The sequence below is a fragment of the Amblyraja radiata genome, chromosome 1 (genome assembly GCF_010909765.2).
Source record: "Amblyraja radiata isolate CabotCenter1 chromosome 1, sAmbRad1.1.pri, whole genome shotgun sequence".
Taxonomy (NCBI): domain Eukaryota; kingdom Metazoa; phylum Chordata; class Chondrichthyes; order Rajiformes; family Rajidae; genus Amblyraja; species Amblyraja radiata.
In genome coordinates this window covers 119,788,350-119,811,567 of record NC_045956.1, presented here as the reverse complement: position 1 = coordinate 119,811,567, position 23,218 = coordinate 119,788,350, and the positions used below count along the sequence as shown (strand labels likewise).

Genomic DNA, 23,218 nt, shown 5'->3' with positions numbered 1-23,218 from the left:
GCCTCTGTACATGAAACCCAGAGTTGCAGAACTCTCTAGTTTGCTCCCATTTTTCTGTTGGGTGGGAAGAGGTTATTCATTAAAAAAAAGCCCCAAAAAACTTTGCATAAGAAAGGAACCCCAGTTGCATTCACGACCAGATAATTTGCACAACTGCACCCCTGCCCTTTGCTTCAACTGTACCTCATCCCATCAAAACATACTCGCTGGCCTTATGGTGGGACTGTACTGGAGACAGTTATGTATACCAATGTAACTGAGCTTTGCCTTACTTGTGCCTCAGGGAGGGTGGCACAATTGTAGGTGGGATTTGACATGGGATTGATCGAAGACATCGAGATATTGGTACTCCTGCTGCAGTGAGTCCTCAGCCCCTCTTATCACAATGCCCTTATTCATGATAGGCAGAAACTCCACATATTAAACTATCCACAGCCTTAGTGCAAAATTATGTCAGGGTGCATCCAACAATGGCCTGGCTTCTGGCTGAAGTCACTCAAAATATTTGTGAATTTTTGAAATAGTCTATTTGGCAGTTAGTCAGTGGAGCACCAGTGCAACAAGTCACGAGACAAGCTCTCAAAATGACTGCCCATATGGAATGTTTCCGCCAAAAGGTCAAAGCTACAGGTCAAACCAAACTTACAAACTATACACAACTCTGAAGCGCATTTCATTATAATGAGTAACCTTCACTGATTATAGAGACCAGGCACACAGAAATATACTGCTTTTTCTACCACAAGATTGCTGTGTAATTAACTCAATGACTCCCACACATTGAAAGCTTATTGTCTAAAAGGTGGCATTTTTCTCATTTGTTGACTGATACCTAACTGTTTTCTTTGTTTTTTTGGCAGCAACACAATATTAAAAAGTACAATAAATTGATCCCAAACATTGTTTCGAGCTCCCGATTCAAATTACCTGAGACTTTTTAAAAACATTTTGAACTAGCTTGGAATATTTTCAGAGATTTGGGTCTCTTTTCTTAAACCGTGCACCTGCTGCTAATCTACAGATCCATTATGTTTAAATAATAGTGTCAATTTAAATGTTTGAAAAGGTTTAGGGGTCACTAAAAATATATAGAGGATGAAAGGATAATATTCAAGAAGGCTGTGATGTTTGATGTTGGACATTAATAGTCACTGGGTATATATTTATCATTGGGTATATATTGTTGACTGCTATTACTATAGGCAATCTCAAAGGACAAATAACACATTTTGAATTGAGCTGTCCATAAACCTTTCAAGGCTGCTCAATGCTTCAACCAAATGGTGAATCTTGAACAAAGCCTCGTTTGTAATTCTCATTGTAAGAAAGTTATAAAGGTTTCTGGATTCTAATATTATATTTCAGTGAAGAAATCCACAGATGACTGGTTATCTACAAGGGCAGGGACAGGCCACCTTGTGTAAGGTTGCAGCTGCCTCGTGTTTAGTGCTGCGTCTTTTGTTTGGGGAACAATTCAAATAACTAAAAACATTGGCCTAGAAATTCTTTCACACGACATAACATTTTAATACACTACACAAAGGAGTTTAATGAAAAGCCAAATAGTGAACTGTATGGGTCATTTCTGAAGGAGAATCTCTTAAGCCAAAGGAAGACCTGCTTCCACACAAGGTAAAGGGTACCATCCTTGGTCATGGTGTCTGGGGTATGGATCCACCTACAAATGGATCCCCTTGAGGATGTTATTCATTTTCTTTCAGTTGCAACTTCTCTCTTGCTGCATGTCCTTCGGGACCCACAGTAATGAACTCTGACTCCTTAGGTCCTTGCTCTTAGTGTCACAATCTCTGCCTCACATGAGCAAGTCCATCCTGATCTCCTATCCACTAGCCAAGCATTCCTCAACTCCTCCCAGTCTTTGTCTCCACCAGCCATTTCTGTTTTCGTCCACCAGGTGCAACTCTCAGAAGAAGGCCATATGTGTGTACATGTACACCCAGAGTCCGATCAATTGCACACAACCTTGGACTGTGAGGAGGTCTACCTACAAAACATCTATTGGGCCTTTCCCTCCCCATCACATCTCCTGTGCAATGCACAGTAAGTATTTCAAGGTCACGCCCTAGATGTTTCATACAAAAGATAATTTGAAACACAAATTGAGTGTGCTATTCCAAAATCAAAAAGAGACACCAAGAATACTGGAAATCTGAAGCAAATGCAAACTAAATGTCAGGAATATAAAAGATTAACAAAACATATTGCTTCTTCAGAACAATTATAATGGAAACATCCCATGGAAATTGTATGATTATCGTTCTAGTGCTGATTATGATTAGCTGAATGTGTATTTCAGAGCATTCTGTACTTAACATGTGAATAATATTTATTGAATATCACAATAATTGCAGAAATTAAACCTTAAATGATTATCCAGTACCATTGTGAGTGAATGGCAAAGGTTTTACTTACATCTGTGTTACACGAACGATAACGTTTCCGTTCACCAAGGCAGTACTTCCCTCCACCAGAAGGCCTGTTTTACAATTTTAAAAGAAATTATTCATGAAATGGTCTCTATTTTCCTACACAGGACTGAGAATTCGACAAAAGAACAAGTAATAAACAATAAAACCACCTAAGCAATCACTTAAATGAAATATGGAAACTCATGCAGTATTTTACTACGTTTGATCACAGAGCCAAAATGTTTATAGTCGGAAGGGAATTTAAAATATCAACTGAATATTGTTTCATAAAAAATGATTTTGCAAGAATAACCATTGAGGGGGTGGGGGGAGGGGGATGCATTTTCAGATGAACGACATCCTTCCTATAAGCTAGGCAACCAGAACTATACGCAATGCTTCAAGTGTTGACTCACCAACATATTGTACAATTGTAAAATTATGTCCTGACTTTTACTCAATATCCTCACCAATTGAGTCATGTGTGCCAAATACCTTTTCCCCATCCTGTCTACCTTGCAACTTTCATGAGAACCATGCATTTGTACCCCAATATTTCTCTGTTCTATAACACTCTTTAGGGCCCTGCCATTTACTGTATTTTGTCCTGCCCTGGTTTAACATGCAACATTTGACACTGGTCTGAGTTAAATTCCATCTGTCATTTCTTGGTCTACATTCCCAGTTTAGCTATATCCTGTTGTACATGATCACAAGCCTCTAATGTGACATACAACTCTCTAATCCTACCTTCTGGCTTCTACCACCAAGCCATCTTTGCTAAAGTCCATGTAGGCAATGTCTACCACCCTGCCTTTGACAATAATATTATTAAAGCTCTCTAATGGGCACGTGTAATTTTCTGAAATACAGCTTCTCTGTATACAAGAATGTCATGTTCTGATCACTTCTCCATGTGAAGTTCACTGGAGATGAAAAGGAAAAAAGTCACAAAAGCTCACCAAGAGCTTGGCCATTGATAACAAATGCTGAGGTCGTGCTGTTTATCCCCAACAAGTGATATATTTGTTTCCTTACAACAGTGCACAGTCACATGGCAAGAAAGGATGGGATAGTCCTACTTCCCTAAAGTCCAGCCCTTGGAGCTGTGCTGTCTTTGAAATATGGCAGGCAGGGCAATGAGGAGTTATACAAACTTTCTCGATACCTGAAATTGACCATGCCTGCAATACTGGCAGATTCATATGCTCACTCAGCTTCTCATTCGCTGCAAAAGGAAGAGGGGATAGAGAGCATCAGGGGCCTCTGCAATTCTGCAGGGAAATATAAAATGCAAGATATGGCATAGATCAGCTGTTCTGGCCTGAACAATTTAAAGGCTAGGATGTTTAAATGACAGTGACTTCAGTGGGCAGCGCAACCTAGGGAAAGGTGCAGGGTCGAACCTGCTGATGCAAGAGGTCACAAATGCCTAGTAAAATCTAATATAGACACAAAAAGCTGGAGTAACTCAGCCGGGACAGGCAGCATCTCTGGAGAGGAGGGAATGGGTGACGTTTCGGGTCGAGACCCTTTTTCAGAGATAATGCTCCTTGAAATAGGTCATGGTAGGAGTGCGGTTTCATGCATACTCTTTTGGGCACGGTGTTACAGCCTGCAGAGAGAAGTTCCTCCTGGACCTCCTCCAGCAAGATCCCAGGCTATTTGTACATAGTAAAGATACCATGTAAACTGCCATAAGTTGAGACTCAGCAGAATGTTACGCAGTGGCACACAGAAATTTGAGTATTTTAAGTGTGATGCTGCACGGCAAAAAATACCATGAAAGCCTGCCTCGCTCATGGCTAATCAAGAACTGATTTAATTTGGATCAGAGACTAATTTCTCCCTGCCATGCTCCAAAGCACCACACAAGGATATATTTCATTATGTGAATGTCCCACACAGAAAACGCCTTATTTGTACAAGTTCCAATCTTTATAAGGTGTACGTTGTAATTTCTGCAATAACTTAGGCGACTGTAAAATACAAATTCCATTCCATTCTGAAAAGCAATAATTTTTCACCTAGTAGTGCTAAAAACGCAGTTCAATACAGTTTTTAATCTCACCAAATAAGTACCATTATTACTGTAATTGCAGTAGAATATTGCAGCTTCCTTACACCAGTCTTTTGCTGCAGATAACAAAACACATGTGATATGAACAAGAGACTAGGTTGGATTCTCCATGCTGGCTGGGATCATTTAAAGGATGACAGTGAAACTGATACAGGACCGTAGAATTGTATGTGGAAATGGAATTCCTGGGCCATAGCAATATCAGATGAGGATGGTAGTGAACCAAGTTATTTAATTGGAGGCCAGAGGGATATTTTGTGTTGGAGTAACTCAGCGGGTCAGGCAGCAGCTTTGGAGAATATATAAGTGATGTTCGGGTCAGGAAGCCTTCCACAGACTGATTGTGGTTGAGGTGGTAGGGGGGAGGAGAAAGCTGGAAGAGAAGAGGGGCGGAGAGTCTCCACAAAGCCTGGCGAGGGATAGGTGAATAAAGGTGCGGAATGGGCCGTGATTGGCAGAAGGTTGGACAAAGGCCTGAGATGAAAAGACACAAGGATAGAAGATGGCCAAATTGTAAAGATAGGGGAAGAAATGTATGTGGAAAATGGAGGGGGGGGGGGGGGGGGTTTAAGAAACCGGTGCACGTTTAGGCCTGCGACCCATCTAGACACGCACCCAATTCTCCCCTCTTTCACCACCTCCACATATTCCTTCCTCCAGCTTCACAGCTCGCACCCTTTCAATCCTAATCTCACACCTATCGTCTTTGCTTCTATGGTCTTTGCTCAGTCAAAATCCCCACTCACATGCATTTTCCTATCCAGGCTTTGATTTGCCCCTCCTCTCTTCCAGCTCCCCCAACCCTATCGCAATCAATCTGAAGTAGGATCCTAACCCACAACATCACCTACAGAGATGCTGCCGGACCTGCTGAGTTACTCCAGCACTTTGTGTCTTTTTTTGTAAACCAGCAACTGTATTTCCTTGCTCCTCCAGAGGGATATTATTCCTTCCGTAAGCACCTCCTGGCTCTTGTTTAACTCGGCCCCAATGCTGGCCAGAGTGATCGTCCATCCTATTACAATCAGAGTTTTATTCACATCGTTATAGCTTGATTAGTAATTAGTGGTCTAGTTTGTTTCTTGCAGCTATCTGTTTTAACGACCTGTACATATTAGTTATGTTCGTGGAAAAGGTAGATTGTGGGGAGAATGTTTCTCTGCAATATTGGGATAGATGCAAAGCCTCAAACGTTATCCTGATTTGTAGTCAAATGCAAGGCAAGCATTATTAATCAAGCATTATATATCTTGCCAATCCTACAGCATCTATTTACACCACACCAAAATTTCACCCTAGCCCACAAGTCTCTGTGAATCTTTCTTAATGTTATACTCCCCCACTTTCTCCAATGGACTCATCACACGGACTCTGGAAATTCACTTTCCCCACGTTCACTGTATTCCACCAGAAATATATATATTTTTCAAATTTAAAAAAAAAATGTAAGCACAATGTCCCTTAATTTTTACTTCATCCAGGTATTTCAAGATATCATCAAGATATCATTAAGAAAATGCCTGAAGAGTCAACATTTTCCCAGGGAAGAATCCAGATACAAATGTCCTGCATTTACTTCAGTTAATTCAGGATTTGCTCTTAAAAGGTTAAATTCGATTCACCAGTGTCAAATCCCCTGACATGCATACTGAATGGCATCCCAAACTTTAATGGGTGAGCTATTTGTCCAGACTATGTGAACACCATCTTTCTCATTTCTCCAACTTTGTCAAGATAGGAGAACACCAATACAAATCTACCTCATAAATTCTTGCACCATCAATAACATCTAGCATTTCTGTCGAGATCCTTGGATATGTTCCATCAGATTCTGTGATATTGTTCCCTTGGCTCAGAGAATATTTTTTCCCTCTGTATTCTAATCACTAACAAGAAACATTATTTTAGACCAGATCTGTTTTATATTTATTGAGGAAAAATAAAAGATCATTTATTTCCTTTGAGGACAAAATATTTCTTTGTGTTGACAGCAGTTCCGCCTGCTCATCATGACTCATTAGAAGACTTTAATTTGTTTAAAATGGTGCTAATGGGTGGTAACTGTTTCAATGCAGGATTACTAAACTTAACCCTATCCTTCCATCCGGTTAATTCAAATATTGAAAATACATTTGGAAAGTTTTACCACAGGGGAAGAACAGTTGAGATAATCTTGTTACTTCTTGTAAGACCCCAACATCTGGTTTGAAACTTTGGGTGGTGCTTTCTGATCCGTTTAAAGACAATAGATTATGGAAGCCAAGCAAAGAGCATAGGTGGGGCAATCCAGAACAAGAGGCATAAGTGTTATTCAACAACTTGGTTACTTCTGCATGTGAACAATCAAAGGATAGTGAAATCTAGAACTTGGTCTGAAAACAAGTTCCTAATGTTAGATCAAATGAACTTTTCTAAACAATGAGATCAATAATATGTTTTTGTATCATGAATTTGCAGCAAAGAGAGGTAAATAAAGTTGAGACACCGATCAACAATGATCTAAATCAATGTTTAACAGTCAAGCCCAGTTAAATGTTCTAGTCATTGTGGCCAAATATAATCAGATGAGTGGCGTTGGATGGTGCAATAGATCTGTGGTTCAGTATAAATAAGGCCAAGTCTTAAAACTGCTGCCATCTCTCCACTGTGGCCAAGCAGCTGGTAAATCAACACCAGTGTGTCATGCAGATCTGGACAATGAACGGCCTCTAACACAGGCGTTAGTGAGTCTGAAGAAGGGTCTCGACCCAAAACGTCACACATTCCTTCGATTTAAACCAGCATCAGCAGTTCTTTCCTTCACATTACTGTTTCTTGCATCAAACTTTTACTTTAAACGTTGACTTTAAATGTATAGGTTTAAGAAGGAACTACAGATGCCGGGAAATCAAAGGTAGACAAAAATGCTGGAGAAACTCAGCGGGTGAGGCAGCATCTATGGAGCAAAGGAAATAGGCGACTGGCAGTCTGAAGAAGGGTCTTGACCCGAAACTTCGCCTATTTCCTTCGCTCCATAAATGCTGCCTCACCTGATGAATTTCTCCAGCATTTTTGTCTACTTTAAATGTATAGGTGTCACTTGTCCAGTTAAACTATAGTTTCTCCATATTAATATATGAATATTTTATAATGTATATATTCTTTGATGATGATGATATATCCCACTATTTTAGTAAGGCTCACTAAACAATACATACATATGACGCAAGTTGCTTCATTGATAAAAATACAATTTGATATGTTATCCTACTCATATAATGTAACCATTGTCTTCAATGAGAAACATAAGATAAATAGTATAATTTACAAGTGTTATCCTTGAATATTAGAATTTCCATATATTGTTATTTGATTGAAACCTTTATAATGAATACATAAAACAAAGTTATCGTGCAGTTTTCAAGTATATCTTTTTGCTCTGGCTTACTTTAGTTACTTACGCTGGACTGTCACAGTGTCTCAGAGATGAGGAGACTCCTCCCCCACATGTCCTACTGCATTCTCCCCATATGGACCAAGGTCCCCAGCCCCCATCTACACTCTGAGGCCAAGTACCAAAAGGTACACATTCGCCTTGATAACACCACTGTAAGAGAGAAGAAAGCACATAATTAGCTTAAGTGACATTATGCAAACAGTCCTACATATTAAGCAATGATGAATTAGAGCAATAAATATTCCTAAGAAAATGTAAACTATAGATTTAAATGTCAAACACTTTTGTAAAACAATTTTGAGTCACAGAGTTGAATTATTAGAAGAAACAAAAAATTCTAATTTGACTGAAAAATGTTATAGCATATGCAAGTAAACTAGTTTGCATTTGTTTTATATGATGATAAAGTTGAGTAACATACTGAAATTTATGTCACACAGTGCTGGGATAACTCAGTGGGTCAGGCAGTTTCTCTGCTTCAGACTGAACAAAGGTTCTGCCCCAAAATGTCGCCTATCCATGTTCTCCAGAGATGCTGCTTGACCTGCTGAGTTACTCCAACACTATGTCTACTTTAGCAAATCAGCGCCTGCAGTTCCTTGAATCTGTATATTCAGAAAATAATCTTGTTCAAGATTGCTATAATTGCATTTCAGTTAATTTCTTGCATAAGTTTTTAGGAAATTGGTTATGATAAATACAATATTCTCCACATTGTATCAGCATCAGAAATGCATCAATTACTGAGCTGTCAGGTAACAGTTAACATTCATTCTAGATTATCTCAGCAAGGTGCTTTAACATAAATTTAAGAAATTAACTTGTTTCTACAACTGTGTAAATATTTTTATTTTCCATTCCAGTCATCCTATTAAATTCTCCAAATATAGTGTTAAATATATTTAACATATAATTCTGTGATTTGTTGAACATCCACGGGAACTAAGATGAGATAAAAACATGCACAAACTCAAGATGAGAGGCGGCACAGTGATGCAGCAGTGGAGATGCTGCCATACACCCATCCTGACTAAGGGTGCTGTCTGTGCAGAGTTTGTACCTTCTTCCTGTGACCACTTGTGTTTTCTCCGGATGCTCAGACTTCCCCCCACACTCCAAAGGTGTACAGTTTTGCAGGTTAATTGTCATCGGTAAATTGTCCCTAGCGTGTAGGATAATGTACGTGCTTACTTAGTGGGCCGAAGGGCCTGTTTCCGTGCTGTATCTCTAAACTAAACTAAATGAGTCTGTCAACGTCAATGAGACAATGGAGGCAAGTGGAAAAGGGGAGTGAGAGACTGGTGAGCAGGTATAAAGTTTGAGATGTCAGTGAGGGGATGGATCTGGGCAGCAACATGTGGGACTTAAACCAGGCCGTGCTCTGAAAAGTATGACATTAGTGTTCAGAACTGACTTCAGTAGAAGGCAGGTACATGATAGGCAATTCATATTTCCAACCGATTAATTTTTGCTTTATAAATGATCAGCTGTCACGGTATGGAAGGGCCAGTCAGCTGTTGAGTGGAACATGTCATGCGGTGGAACTCATAGACATCTATGCAGCTATGCATAGGGAATGTTTTCAGCTGCAGTAGCTTAGACTCCAGGTTACAGGACTTGATCAGCAGCTGGGATAACTGTAGTAATTCCACCATTCCACAATCTCTCCCCAATCTTTGCACATCTCCAATCCTTTCCACTCTTCATGTTTCATGTATTTTGTGTTTTTATGACTGTTGGCAGATTATGATCTGCTCACCTGTTGGCAAATCATATATAAAGTTCTATTGTATCGTTTGTCCTTCATGTCAGATTTTCACTTTTGTACACTTGTGGGGACAATGTTCAGTCAGTGTAGTCAGAGATGGGACTACAGTGGCTCAACTACAAAAGAGGACAGGGAGAGTAAGAGGGAACATTTGATGGGAGATTCAGTACATTAGGAGCCAGAAAAGTATCTTGTAACATAGAAACATAGAACCATAGAAAATAGGTGCAGGAGTAGGCCATTCGGCCCTTCGAGCCTGCACCGCCATTCAATATGATCATGGCTGATCATCCAACTCAGTATCCTGTACCTGCCTTCTCTCCATACCCCCTGATCCCTTTAGCCACAAGGGCCACATCTAACTCCCTCTTAAATATAGCCAATGAACTGGCCTTAACTACCTTCTGTGGCAGAGAGTTCCAGAGATTCAACACTCTCTGTGTGAAAAATGTTTTCCTCATCTGGGTCCTAAAAGATTTCCCCTTTATCCTTAAACTGTGACCCCTTGTTCTGGACTTCCCGAACATCGGGAACAATCTTCCTGCATCTAGCCTGTCCAACCCCTTAAGAATTTTGTAAGTTTCTATAAGATCCCCCCTCAATCTTCTAAATTCTAGCGAGTACAAGCCGAGTCTATCCAGTCTTTCTTCATATGAAAGTCCTGACATCCCAGGAATCAGTCTGGTGAACCTTCTCTGTACTCCCTCTATGGCAAGAATGTCTTTCCTCAGATTTAGAGACCAAAACTGTACACAATACTCCAGGTGTGGTCTCACCAATACCCTGTACAACTGCAGTAGAACCTTATGCAGTAACCATATATGGCCTCTGAGATAGTATGTGATAATAAAGGAACCATTGAACTCTGGTATTAACAACATAGATAGAAAAAGTGCCAAGGTCCTCTTAGCAGATATTAGGGAACTTGGAAAAAAAATTAAAAGTTACATCTTCAAAAGGAGTGATCTCAGGATTACTCCCTAAGCCCTGCACTGACAAGAACAAAAATAAGTAGATAGAGGGAATGAATCAGTGGCTGGAGAAATGGCTCAGGAGCAAGTGCTTTAGACTTCTGAGTCATTGAGATCATATCGATGTCCTCCAGAGAGGCTGCCTGACCTGTTGAGTTATTCCAGCACAATGTGGTTTTTTTTGTGGTAAAGTAGCGTCTGCAGTTCCTTGTGTCTTCATTTCTGGGCAAGTGCGACCTACCTGTACAAGTTTGACTGGTTACCCCTCAGTAGGATTTGGGGCAATATCCTCACAGGGCCTATTAGAAAAGATTAAACTAGCCTGGCATGGGGGATAAAAATCGCAGGAGCAATGCAGTGAGCAGAGAATCAAAGCGGTCAGTGAAATGGAAAAGAAACACGTAAAATAAATAGGGGAAACAAAGGCAAGCAGTAACATTATGTCAAAGTACAGTCAACATTAAAAGGACAAAGCTAAAGTTGCTAAATCTAAATGCATGCAGCATTCACAACAAGGCAGATTAATTCAAAACACAAACAGAAGTAATGGCAGATGATCCAACTGCCATTAGGGAAACGTGGCTACAGAGTGATCAAAGCAGTATATCCAAGGGTATTCAACATTTACGAAGGACAGGAAAAAGGAAAAGGAGAAGTGGTAGCACTGTAAACAAAGGACGGGATCAGCGGGGCAGTGAGGAATGATCTTTGCTCAGTAGATCAAGATGTAGTTTTAGAATCAGTTTGAGTGGAGCTAAGAAACCAAAAAGGGCAGTAAATATCAGTGGAAAGTATTTGTCAGTTAACAAGTAGCAGTTATAATACTGGAAATGGCATAAATCAGTCATTTCAAAAGTGCCATATGACTAATGCTGTCATCATGGGAGACCAGACGGGGAGGAAGAATAAACAAAAATACTGCTTGGAAAAATATCAATAAACCAAGGGTGGAGAGACTGATAGGATTTCTGAGTATTGAAAGGCAGTTGAGGGATTTTTGAATAGTGCATGATAATGGTGCTTAGATTGAAGACTAGGTTTGGAAAAATAAAGATGTGGCAGTAAAATAGAAAAGTGACATATAAAAGTAATTAAATTGGAAGGTATAGATGGACAAAGGGTCTCCTTACACACCCAACGCAGAGGTGAAACAAACAATTGAAATGTGTAGGAAAGAACTGCAGATGCTGGGTCTCAACCCGAAACGTCACCCATTCCTTCTCTCCAGAGATGCTGCCTATCCCACTGAGTTACTTCAGCATTTTGTGTCTACCAAGCAATTGATATGTTGGCCTACCAACAAGATGACCACATTTGAGAAGCAAGGATGTCCTGCTACAATTATACAGAGATTTGGTGAGATCACATTTGGTATGGGAGGTGCCCCCGAGTATAAAGGCTGAATACTGGTCGATCTGGATCAAGGCGACGGCTGGAGGCCCTGCAGCAGCCTGGGACTCGATTAGATTGGGCGCCACTCCAGCAGATCGAGCGCGGCACAAAGCGGTGGAGCAACGGTGGTGGACGCCTGCAGCTTTGCTTGGCCAGACCGATCATGCAATGCTATCAGGACAATGGGCCTTTATGGCCAGCTGCAGTTAAAGCAACCTGGACTTAGAAAATGACGCCAAGTTCCTAGGAGTAAATATTACCAGCAACTTGGCCTGGACCAGCCATATCAAAACAATGGCCAAGAAACCCCCTCACACCACCACTTCTTTAGAAGGCTTAGGAAGTTTGCATGTCCCCAACAACTCCACCCAAGATCACAAGAACTTGCAGAGAGTTGTGGATGCAGCGCAGATCATCACGCAGACCAACTTCCCATTCATTGAATCTATCTACACTTCACGCTGCAAGGACAAATCTTACCCCGGACACTCCCTCTTCTCCCCTCTCCCATCAGGTAAGAGGTACAGAAGTGTGACAACGCATACCTCCAGATTCAAGGACAGTTTCTTCCCAGCTGTTATCAGGCAACTGGACCACCCTATCACCAACTGGAGAGAGCTACCAACTACCTCATTGGAGATCTTTGGACCATATTGAATCAGACTTTACTGGACTTTATCTTGCACTAAACATTATTCCCCTACACTGTGGACAGCTTGATTGTAATCAGGTACATGGATAGTCTTTCCGCTGACTGAATAGAACCAATGGCAGTTCACTAGAACCTAGAAGAATGAGAGGTGATCTAATTGAAAATATAAAAATTCTATCAGGTTTAGACAGATTGTATGTGTTTCTCCTAAATGAAAATAAAGGATCACAATTGGTTAAAGGGCAAGAGATTCAGAACCGAGATGAGGAGAAATGTCTTCAATGAGAGATTGGAGAAAGTATGGAATATGAAGTTTGTGGAGGCCGTCATGAATATTTTGAAGAAGTAATAAAGTTCTTGACATAATAGTATCAAGGATCTAGAGAGAGCACTGCAAGGTGGTACTGATGTAGATGATTGACTGTGATTGAATTTGCAGCACTATATGGCCAACTCTTTCTCCTGTTTTTCCATTCCAGTCTTGATGAACATTTGCAGCTGGTGTAAAGACTCAGATAGTCTGTTCCTGTTCCTAATTTTTATGTTTTGTTTATGTTTCTTAATTCAATGCCAAACTATGTTAATCCATTATTCTAAAATAGTTTCAAGCACAAGCTTTTGGGTGAGTGCTGTTCCCTACTATCACCCATTTTCCCAAATGAAAATCATATGATAAACAAATATGGACAATTTAATTCAAAACATTTTCTAAAAAAGTGTTTTCCAAAAATGATTGCACCATCTCAAAATCCATTTAACAGACACAAGTACAATACATCAAAAATGTTTTTAAAAGATCCAGCTAATCATTTTAAATTAATATCATGAACTTTGCTCCATAGCTTTTCCATTCATTTGCAGGAAATAAAGTGATGGAATAGAAGATGGGAAAATACCATTTTTGCATATTAGTTGTGAATCTCCCATCACTTCATGCTGAAAGGTCACTGAAACACTGGGGTGGGTTTTCTAAATACCCATATTAACCATATAATAACCATATAACAATGACAGCACGGAAACAGGCCATCTCGGCCCTACAAGTCCATGCCGAACAACTTTTTTCCCTTAGTCCTACCTGCCTGCACTCATACCATAACCCTCCATTCCCTTCTCATCCATATGCCTATCCAATTTATTTTTAAAAGATACCAACGAACCTGCCGCCACCACTTCCACTGGAAGCTCATTCCACACCGCTACCACTCTCTGAGTAAAGAAGTTCCCCCTCATGTTACCCCTAAACTTCTGTCCCTTAATTCTGAAGTCATGTCCTCTTGTTTGAATCTTCCCTATTCTCAAAGGGAAAAGCTTGATCACATCAACTCTGTGGAATCAAATGGATTTCAATTCCACAAGAGAATTGCCAAATCTCAATAGCATTTTGAGACAAAAACTAAGAAACATTTAAAATTACATAATTACTAATTACTTCCCAATAACATAAAATGAAAGAACATCCTGCAAATATAGCAGGATTGTCCTTTGTGGGCAGCTGCAACTGAGACTGTAAAATGGCACATGTTGCATATGGACTCAGTAGGCTATTCTGTACATTCTTTACTGACTGGGGCGATTGTGCTTATTGATGGGGATAAGCACATTAGCACCTTGACAAGCACCTTGAACCATTAGGCATACTCAAAAAACACTTCCACTGCTTGGAAGCAATAGAAGCCCTGAGTACCACAATACTGTGATCCGCTTCAGTAGGCATCTTGCTTCTGCAACCGTACACAAGGAGACCATGGATGAAGAGGAGGAGACTGGAATAAAAACAGACAATACCAGAGGCACTCAGCAGGTGAACCGGCATCTGTGAAAAGTGATACAGTGTTAATGTTTTTAGGTCCAAGGCTGCAAATTCAATCACAGTCAATTCATCAGAACTGAGAAAGAGAGATAACAAGTTAAGTGTATAGAGGCAGAATAGGTGGAGAAAAGATGAGAAAAGAAAGGGAATATCTCTGATAGGGTGAGACTGAATGGGTTAATGTGGCAGTTTGATGCAGATTCTGCCTCTTTGTCTGCAAGATGTATTTCAATAGACAATAGATGCAGGAGTAGGCCATTTGGCCCTTCGAGCCAGCACCGCCATGCAATGTGATCATGGCCTATCATCCATAATCAGTGCCCCGTTCCTGCCTTTTCCCCATATCCCCCGACTCCGCTATCTTTAAGAACCCTATCCAGCTCTCTCTTGAAAGCATCCAGAGAACCTGCCTCCACCGCCCTCTGAGGCAGAGAATTCCACACACTCACAACTCTCTGTGAGAAAAAGTGTTTCCTTGTCTCCGTTCTAAATGGCTTACCCCTTATTCTTAAACTGTAGCCCCGGGTTCTGGACTCCCCCAACATCGGGAACATGTTTCCTGCCTCCAGTGTGTCCAAACCCTTAACAATCTTATATGTTTCAATAAGAGTCCCTCTCATCCTTCTAAACTCCAGAGTGTACAAGCCCAGCTGCATAATTCTCTCAGCATATGACAGTCCCGCCATCCTGGGGATTAACCTTGTAAACCAATGCTGCACTCCCTCAATAGCACGAATGTCCTTCCTCAAATGAGGGGACCAAAACTGCACACAATACTCCAGGTGTGGTCTCACTAGGGCTCTGTACAACTGCAGAAGGACCACTTTGCTCCTATACTGGAGTTTTAATCGACACAAAAAGCTGAGTTACTCCAGCTTTTTGTGTCTATCTTCAGAAAAAAGTTATTTTTCCTCTTAATCACTATTTTATTTGTTAAGTAATCTATTTGTCACGTTAGTTTCAATTGATCATCTTGATTTTAGAGAGGTATTGCTGATTTGCTAAGCATTATATTATTCCAAAGTTATGTTGAGCAATTAATTTGCTTTGCTTTTTTCTTCATTTCAAAGATCTTAATACTGCCAGTTTTGATTCTTGGGTCATGTTAAGTTTACCATTCTCTGAATACATTCCTCCACAGGGTGTCATAACTAGCAATTAGTGTCCTTTCTGTGGGCTATTAACTAGATTTCCAACGTGCTCTCTTGTTTATGAAGGTGTGGGAGTGGGCCGCTGGAGGCCCTGCAGCTGCCTGGGGCTCGGTTGGACTGGGCGCCGCTCCAAGAGGCTGACCACATGGACCGGACGCGGCCTACAGCGGTGGAGCAGTGGCGGAGGACACCATGGCTACGCTTGGCCAGGCCGACCCTGCAATGCCTCCAGGACAACAGACCTTAATAGTCAGATCAAGAACCCTGTACTTACAACAACTGGGAAATGGCGGCAAACTGGCGACTCTGTATACTGTGTAAGAAGGAAATGCAGATGCTGGTTTAACCCGAAGAGACCCTTCTTGGTCAAACATCATCAATTCCTTCTATCCGGTGATGCTGCATGTCCTGCTGAGTTACTCCAGCATTGTTTGTCTATCTAGACTCTGTGTACTGTCTCAGTGTACTACTGCTATATATTTGAACTGTATCTGAGATGATTATCTGATCTGTCGAAGTGCTTATGTATACCGACACTTGTACTGAACTGTACACAAATATTAATTGCACTGTACCTCAGTACATATGACAAATAAAGTACCATACCATGTCATGCCATACCATACCAAGGCAGCAATGTGCCATGATGCCTACAGGCTTTTAGGTTTCCAATATTCTTGGACAATTCTTCTTCTATAACTATCCTGCATCAAAGGAGATTATTTTGCATCTTCTATCATTTTGTTTACAGGCAGTCCTTAGCAAAGTAGTCCTAATTTTATGAGTCCAATGCTGCATTCTATTTTATACCAGATGGCAATTCGGTAATTATTTTTGAATTAATTCCGTGCTGTGGTGCAAATCAATACTATGCTGCTTTATCAAATCTCTAGGCCTTGTGTTCTAAATTGCATAGTCCATTACAATACATAGATCATGTTGCCAATTTGTTTTGAGGAATGCAGTGCGTATCCAGCACAGATCAAACTATTCATTGGCTGAACACATTTACAGGGGCTAATATTATTAATGGCAAGCACTGAATATAGTTTGTTTCTCTTAAAGGAATGGTTCATTGCGGGCATGTACTCTGCTGAATTTGACCTGGGAAATGAATAACGGTACAATGTGGAAGAGTGCTCCATCAGCATCAAGAACATTTTATTGTCATTTGTACCGAAACGGAACAATTAAATTCCTACTTGAAGCAGCAGCAAGTTGTAAATGCAGTATTTAATAGATAAAGTAATAAACAATTAAAAAATAAGGTCAAGGCGCAAAACATCCAATATAGCTCAAAAATAAAACAAAGCCCAATGTTCCAAGTGCAACACAGGCAGTTTGTATTTTGGAGTTTAGTGGGAGTTCATAGTGTTCAATTGCCTGATTGTTGTCAGGAAGAAACTGTTCCTGAACCTGCCCTTACTGTTGCCTTTCAGCCAGCAGCCCTGCACATAGACCTTCACAGCAAATGGTGCAGCTATAGCCAGACACAGGGTCAAGAATCTTTTGAGGTCATCCAAGGTCATTTGCAGTATCCACGATTCAAATCTCTGCCAAAGGCTTGGCACTGTGTAAGAACATTGCACCAGCCAGAAGCAGACAAAAAACTGGCACTGATATCCAAAAGAGTGATCAATTGGCCACTGTATGGTTGTGCCATTATTTCATTTGTGAATTATGTTTAGAATGCTTGTTTCGTGATAGCTTCTATTTTGGCATTGTTCTCACACCTCTTCCATTAGCTACATTTTGTTTCACCACAGAGCTTCAAATGTAATTGGGACATCATCAGATCACCAATTAATGCTGGCATCTGACTTCAACCAATGACCTGCGCTATGGAGGTAGCTCCAAACCAGGGCAGTTCTCACATGCATCATATTGTCATAAAGTATAAAGAGAATAGTACAGCACAGAAAGAGGTCCTTCAGCCCATGCCAACCATTATGCCTATCTACAGTAATCACACTTGCCTGCATTAATTCCATATCCCTCTATGCTTGCGCATTCAAGTACCTGTCCAGATGCATCAAAAAATTCTGTCGCTGCTCTTGTATCCACCACCTCCTCAGGCAGCTCATTCCAGATACTAACCACCCTAACTTCTTCCTAATCACCATAAACCTATTCCTCTTGTTATGGATATCCCTACCATGAGAAAAATGCCCAGTCTATGTCTCTCATGATTTTATATATCTCTATCATGTCACCCTCAACCTCCTGCACTCCAAGTTAAACAGACCCAGCCTATCCAATATCTCCTTATAACACAATCCTTCCATCCCAGGCAATAACCTCATGAATCTTTTCTGAATCCTCTCTAGCCTAATCATGTTTTTCCTATAGTATGGTGATCAGAACTGCACACAACTATGCAAGTGTGGCCTATCTAACTGACTTTTCACGTGACTGTACATGACAATCCAACTCTCATACTGAATGAAAAACGCAAGAATGCTGGAGTAACTCAGCAGGTCAGGCAGCACCAGTGGAGAAAATGGATAGGTGGCGTTTCAGGTTGGGATCCTTCTTCAGAGTCTGCAGCAGAACCAGCATCTACAGATTCTTGCTTCTACTTCTTATACTGAATGCTGCATCTGATGAAGGAAAGCATGCCACATGCTTTCCTTACCACCCTGTCTACCTCTGTTCCCATTCTCAGAGATCTATGTATGTAGGTTTCTCTGTTCAACAATGCCATTCCATAACCCTGCCATTCAATTCACTTGCCTTGCTCTGGCTTAACGCTTTAGGTTGTACGGAAGGGGGGGAGGGGGGGGGGGGGGGGAACAGTGGGGAAAACCGAGGGATTTGCCCAAGAAACCAAGTAAAATTGGATGACACAAACTGGGATTGACAGAGATGGCGAAGAGGGCTTGTCAATTTGTTTTGGAAAGGTGGAAATATAGGGAGAACAAAGGAGTCGGAAACATAAAACAACAGGTGAGATATTGTTCCCCGTGGCTAATTTTGGGCATCATTGCAACAGAGTAAGAAGCTAAAGTCAGAAAGTTGGAGCGGCCTGAGGATTGAAACCAAAAGGCAAATGAAAGCTCAGTGTTACAAGCGCAGAATGAATGAAGGTGACGGGGGAAAACAGGCAGCCAATTTTCCTGTGCAAAGAAGATGATATCGGGAGCACTGAGTGCGCCCAATTGGAAGAGGTGCAAGCGAATCTCATTTTCCATCTGAAACTCATAGGACTCGACATTAAATTCCATAATCTCCAATAACCTACCTTTCTAGTTTCTGTCAGAACTAGCCACATCTGGTGTAGTGACAGGGAATGTGGGAGGTGTTCAATGCGTCCTGGGGTCATTGTGGGAGGAGCACTGATCAGTCATTGACCTTTCCTGCTGTGATTCAGAGGATAGTCTGTGGTTCTAATTCTCTATCTGTTAGTGTTGCCCGACCTGCTGAGTATTTCCAGCATTTTCTGTTTTTCATTTTGCTCTCACGACCTGCTGCATCCCACTTGAACACAATGATATGTTGGAAGTTCTGTGTGAATAGAAACTATCAGCAACAATTGCGAGACTCTGCAAATATATTTCAATGCCAAGGTCTACTGGAACTCTTGACTTCTAACCATTTTAACTCTCCTTCCCTCTCCCATGTCGACCTTTCTGTACTTGGCCTCCTGGATTGCCAGACGGTGGTCACATGCAAACTGGAGGAACAGCACCACATGTTCCGCTTGGGTAGCTTATAACCCAATGGTATCAACATTGAATTCTCTAACTTCAAATAATACCCTATATTTCCTCTTTCTTCCCCATACCCCCCACCCCAGTGCACCCCTATTCTCCCACCATCGCCCAAACTGCACACACCTCTCAGTCACCCTGCTCCTTTCCCTCCTTCATGTACTCATCACAACCCATTTTATTATTAATGTTTAATATTTTATGTATCATTCTTAACTGTCACTGTATGTCATGTTGTCACTTGTGGGTGGAGCACCAAGGCAAATTCCTTGTATGTGAATACTTGGCCAATAAACTTATTCATTCATTCATTTGCCTTTTAACCTCCCTCTTTTTCCTCCCCCTATCCTCTTCCATCCACATTCCTCCCCGTCTTTACATTTCACTCCTCTTTGCCTCTGATGATGTCGAAGTCTTGACCCGAAATAAGACTCGACTCAAATCATTAACCATCAGCCGTTGGTTTATTTTACATGCGCAAGGGGAGAGGCGTTTAAGTTAAAGGCTGTGATCACATCTCTAGATAGACACAAAATGTTGGAGTAACTCAGCGGGATAGGCAGCATGTGTAGGAAAGAATTGCTGACTTCAGTCTGAAGAAGGGTCTCGACCCGAAACATCACCCATTCCTTCTCTCCAGAGATGCTGCCTGTCCCGCTGCGTCACTCCAGTATTTTGTGTCTATCTTCAGTGTAAACTAACATCTGCAGTTCCTACACAATCACGTCTCCAACATTAGTTGATACAACAGAATATTTATACACCAAAAAGATGACAAGTGCTGGAGTACAAAGGTGAGGTGTTAATTATCAGATCCGTTACTTTACTCTTACATTATACCAAAGCCGCGACTTCTCGTTTCCACTCACAATGGAGTACAAAGGAAATGATAATCAATGTGTTAATAAGCAGATACCCTCCAGCATCTTCCTGGCTCTGCACGCAATGGAGTACAAAGGTTGGGGCAATCAGTATGTTAATGTACTCCCCACCCCACTACTGTGATGCAGGAGTCACCTGTATTGCTAGTTTTATGAATAAAGTATATTTAAAAAAGAAACTCTGTTTTGTAAAAGAAAAAATGTTTTACATGATATAAAAGATTCCTGATGAATTCCTGATTTAAATATGTAATAGAGTGTCTTACATCCAAGAGTTTTGGGGACTTCTACACTTATCACCTTAGACTTTGTCACCTGGTCTAACCCATCTGCCAATCACTACCCCTCCCCTCATCTGCATCAACCCATCACTTGCCAGGTTTTGACCTGCCCCTGCCTCCCTTTTCCAGCTTTCATCCTAACAATCTGAAAAAGGATGCAGACCTGAAACATTTCCTTTATATTCCCTCCCCACATGTTGCCAGACCCTCAACTTTCCTCCAGCACTTTGTTCATTACTCTGCAATATTTCTAGTTCACGGCTGGAAAAATTCCCAAACCTCATGCACAGTCATTTTGACAGCCACTGCCAAAGCCTGATAATGGACAGAATTTTTAAAAAACTCTTAAGGAAACAGCTAACAACCAATTATTATTGTTGTCGGTGCTAACTGATAGAAAAATGACTACTTACTCTCGTCAGTCTGAAGAAGGGTCTCGACCCGCAAACATCGCCAATTCCTTCGCTCATAGATGCTGCCTCACCCGCTGAGTTTTTCCAGCATTTTTGTCTACCTTCGATTTTTCCAGCATCTGCAGTTCTTTCTTAAATACTTACTCAATAGGACAACTCTCTGCTCTTCCTTGAAACATTTTATATTCACCTAAAGCAGATTTAATGTCACATCTGAAATGCTGCTGAACAGTTAGCCTCGGATTGTCTGTAAGTGAGCTATATCACTGCGGCAGTTTCTAGCACGAGAACTCCAAAGACGTACATGTTTGTAGGTTAATTGGTCTGGTAAATGTAAAAATTGACCCTAGTGTGTGTAGGATAGTGTTAATATGCGGGGATCGCTGGTTGGAGCGGACCCGGTGGGCCAAAGGGCCCGTTACCACACTGTATCTCTAAACTAAACTGAACCCAGGCCTTTACAGGAATGCCATTAGGTTTCCTGGACAAGATCAATGACATTCCCATTGGTGCAGTTCTTTACATCAAACTGATATAATCAGCTGAACTTCTTATCTGCTGAATATGAGACCTCTACCCAGAAGGCAAGGAATGGGAACATCAACACCTGCAAGCTCCACTCTAAATTACATATTATCCTGGCTTGGAAATATATTATTCACAGGGAGAGATATCTTTCTACCTCTAGAAGTAAAGGCGCTCCCGTGAGGGCGGCCTGGCTCGAGGGTAACGGCGCTCCCGTGAGGGCGGCCCAGCTCGAGGGTAACGGCGCTCCCGTGAGGGCGGCCCAGCTCGAGGGTAACGGCGCTCCCTTGAACTGTGAGGGCGGCCTGGCTCGAGGGTAATGGTGCTCCCGTGAGGGCGGCCCAGCTCGAGGGTAACGGCGCTCCCGTGAGGGCGGCCTGGCGCGGGGTTGAGACGTTCCCGTGAGGGCGGCCTGGCTCGAGGGTGGAACGGCGCTCACGTGAGGGCGACCCGGCTCGGGGCTGGAACGGTTCTCCGGTGGCTGAGACGGCGTTTTGGCGGCGGCGGCGGCCGCGGGCCAGTGGACGACATCGTGAACAGCTGCGTCCGCTGGACTGGAGGGCAGCAGCTTCGACCACCCCCGGGCCGCGGAGTTTGAACCGGCCCGTTCGCGGAGCTCGGTGAGCCGCGGGACTGATTTACCATCGCCCGGTGGGGTATCGCCTCAGCGCAGAGGGAGAAGAGGAGGGATGAGACAGCAGCCCTAAGATTTTTGCCTCCATCACAGTGAGGAGGTGCTTGGTGGACTCAGTGGTGGATGTTAATTTGTGTTTACTGTCTGTTCTGTTGTTTATTATTGTATGTATGGCTGCAGGTAACGACATTTCGTTCAGACTGTAAGGTCTGAATGACAAATAAAGGATCTAATTCTAAAGACAAAGCGGGAGTATAACCATCTTGCTGGGAAAAAATCTACTTAAAAAAAACATTGAGAAGAGAGTTTTGTTTTATTTGCTGTTCAGTGTGTTACTTACTGAGGAGGCAGGACATAGATTGAAGCAGGCATCGGCCGAGCAAGAGGCAGAGTACCAAATACAAGGGAAACAAAGTAGAGTATCGGTGAGAGATTTTTCTCCTTCCTTCAGAAGTTGAAGACAGAGTGGGAGTGTAGCCACCTTGCTGGAAAAAAATAAACTTAAAAAAAAATTGGCAGGAAAAAGTGGAAGAGTGCTAGAGCTAGAGAGATAGAGAGGTACAGAGCGTTGAAAACTTCAAACTCCGAGGAATCAATATCACCAACAACTTCTCCTGGACCACCCATATTGAAGCAATGATCAAGAAAGCACACCAATGCCTCTACTTCCTTAGAATGCTTAGGAAGTTTGGCATGTGCCCGACAACTCTCACCAACATCGACAGATGCACCATAGAAAGCATTTTATCAGGATGCATCACAGCTTGGTTTGAGAACAGGTCCATCTAAGACCGCAAGAAATTGCAGCAATTTGTGGACACTGCCTAGACCATCACACAATCCAACCTCCCTTCCATTGACTCCATTTATATCTCATACTGCCTCGGCAAGGCCAGAAGCATAATCAAGGATGAGTGTCAATCTGGCCAATCCCCTCTTCTCTCCTCTCCCATCAGCCTCATCAAAGCTATGGCCAAGAAAACACACCAATGCCTCTACTGCCTACAAAGGCTTAGGAAGGTCAGCATGTTCCCAACAACCCTCACCAACTACTTCAGCTGCGCTGATGAAAGCATTTTATC

At 41.8% G+C, this 23,218-nt stretch overlaps 1 protein-coding gene across 1 annotated transcript in view; it reads right to left on the bottom strand.

Moving 5' to 3' along the window:
• Positions 1-23,218, bottom strand: part of adamts6 (ADAM metallopeptidase with thrombospondin type 1 motif 6) — a 258,203-nt gene that overhangs the window by 58,401 nt on the left and 176,584 nt on the right. The window contains exons 13-14 of the mRNA XM_033029876.1: positions 7,950-8,095; positions 2,434-2,497 (exon numbers count right to left, since the gene is read on the bottom strand). Coding sequence (XP_032885767.1) covers positions 2,434-2,497; positions 7,950-8,095 — 210 coding nt within the window. The remainder of the gene's footprint in view (positions 1-2,433; positions 2,498-7,949; positions 8,096-23,218) is intronic.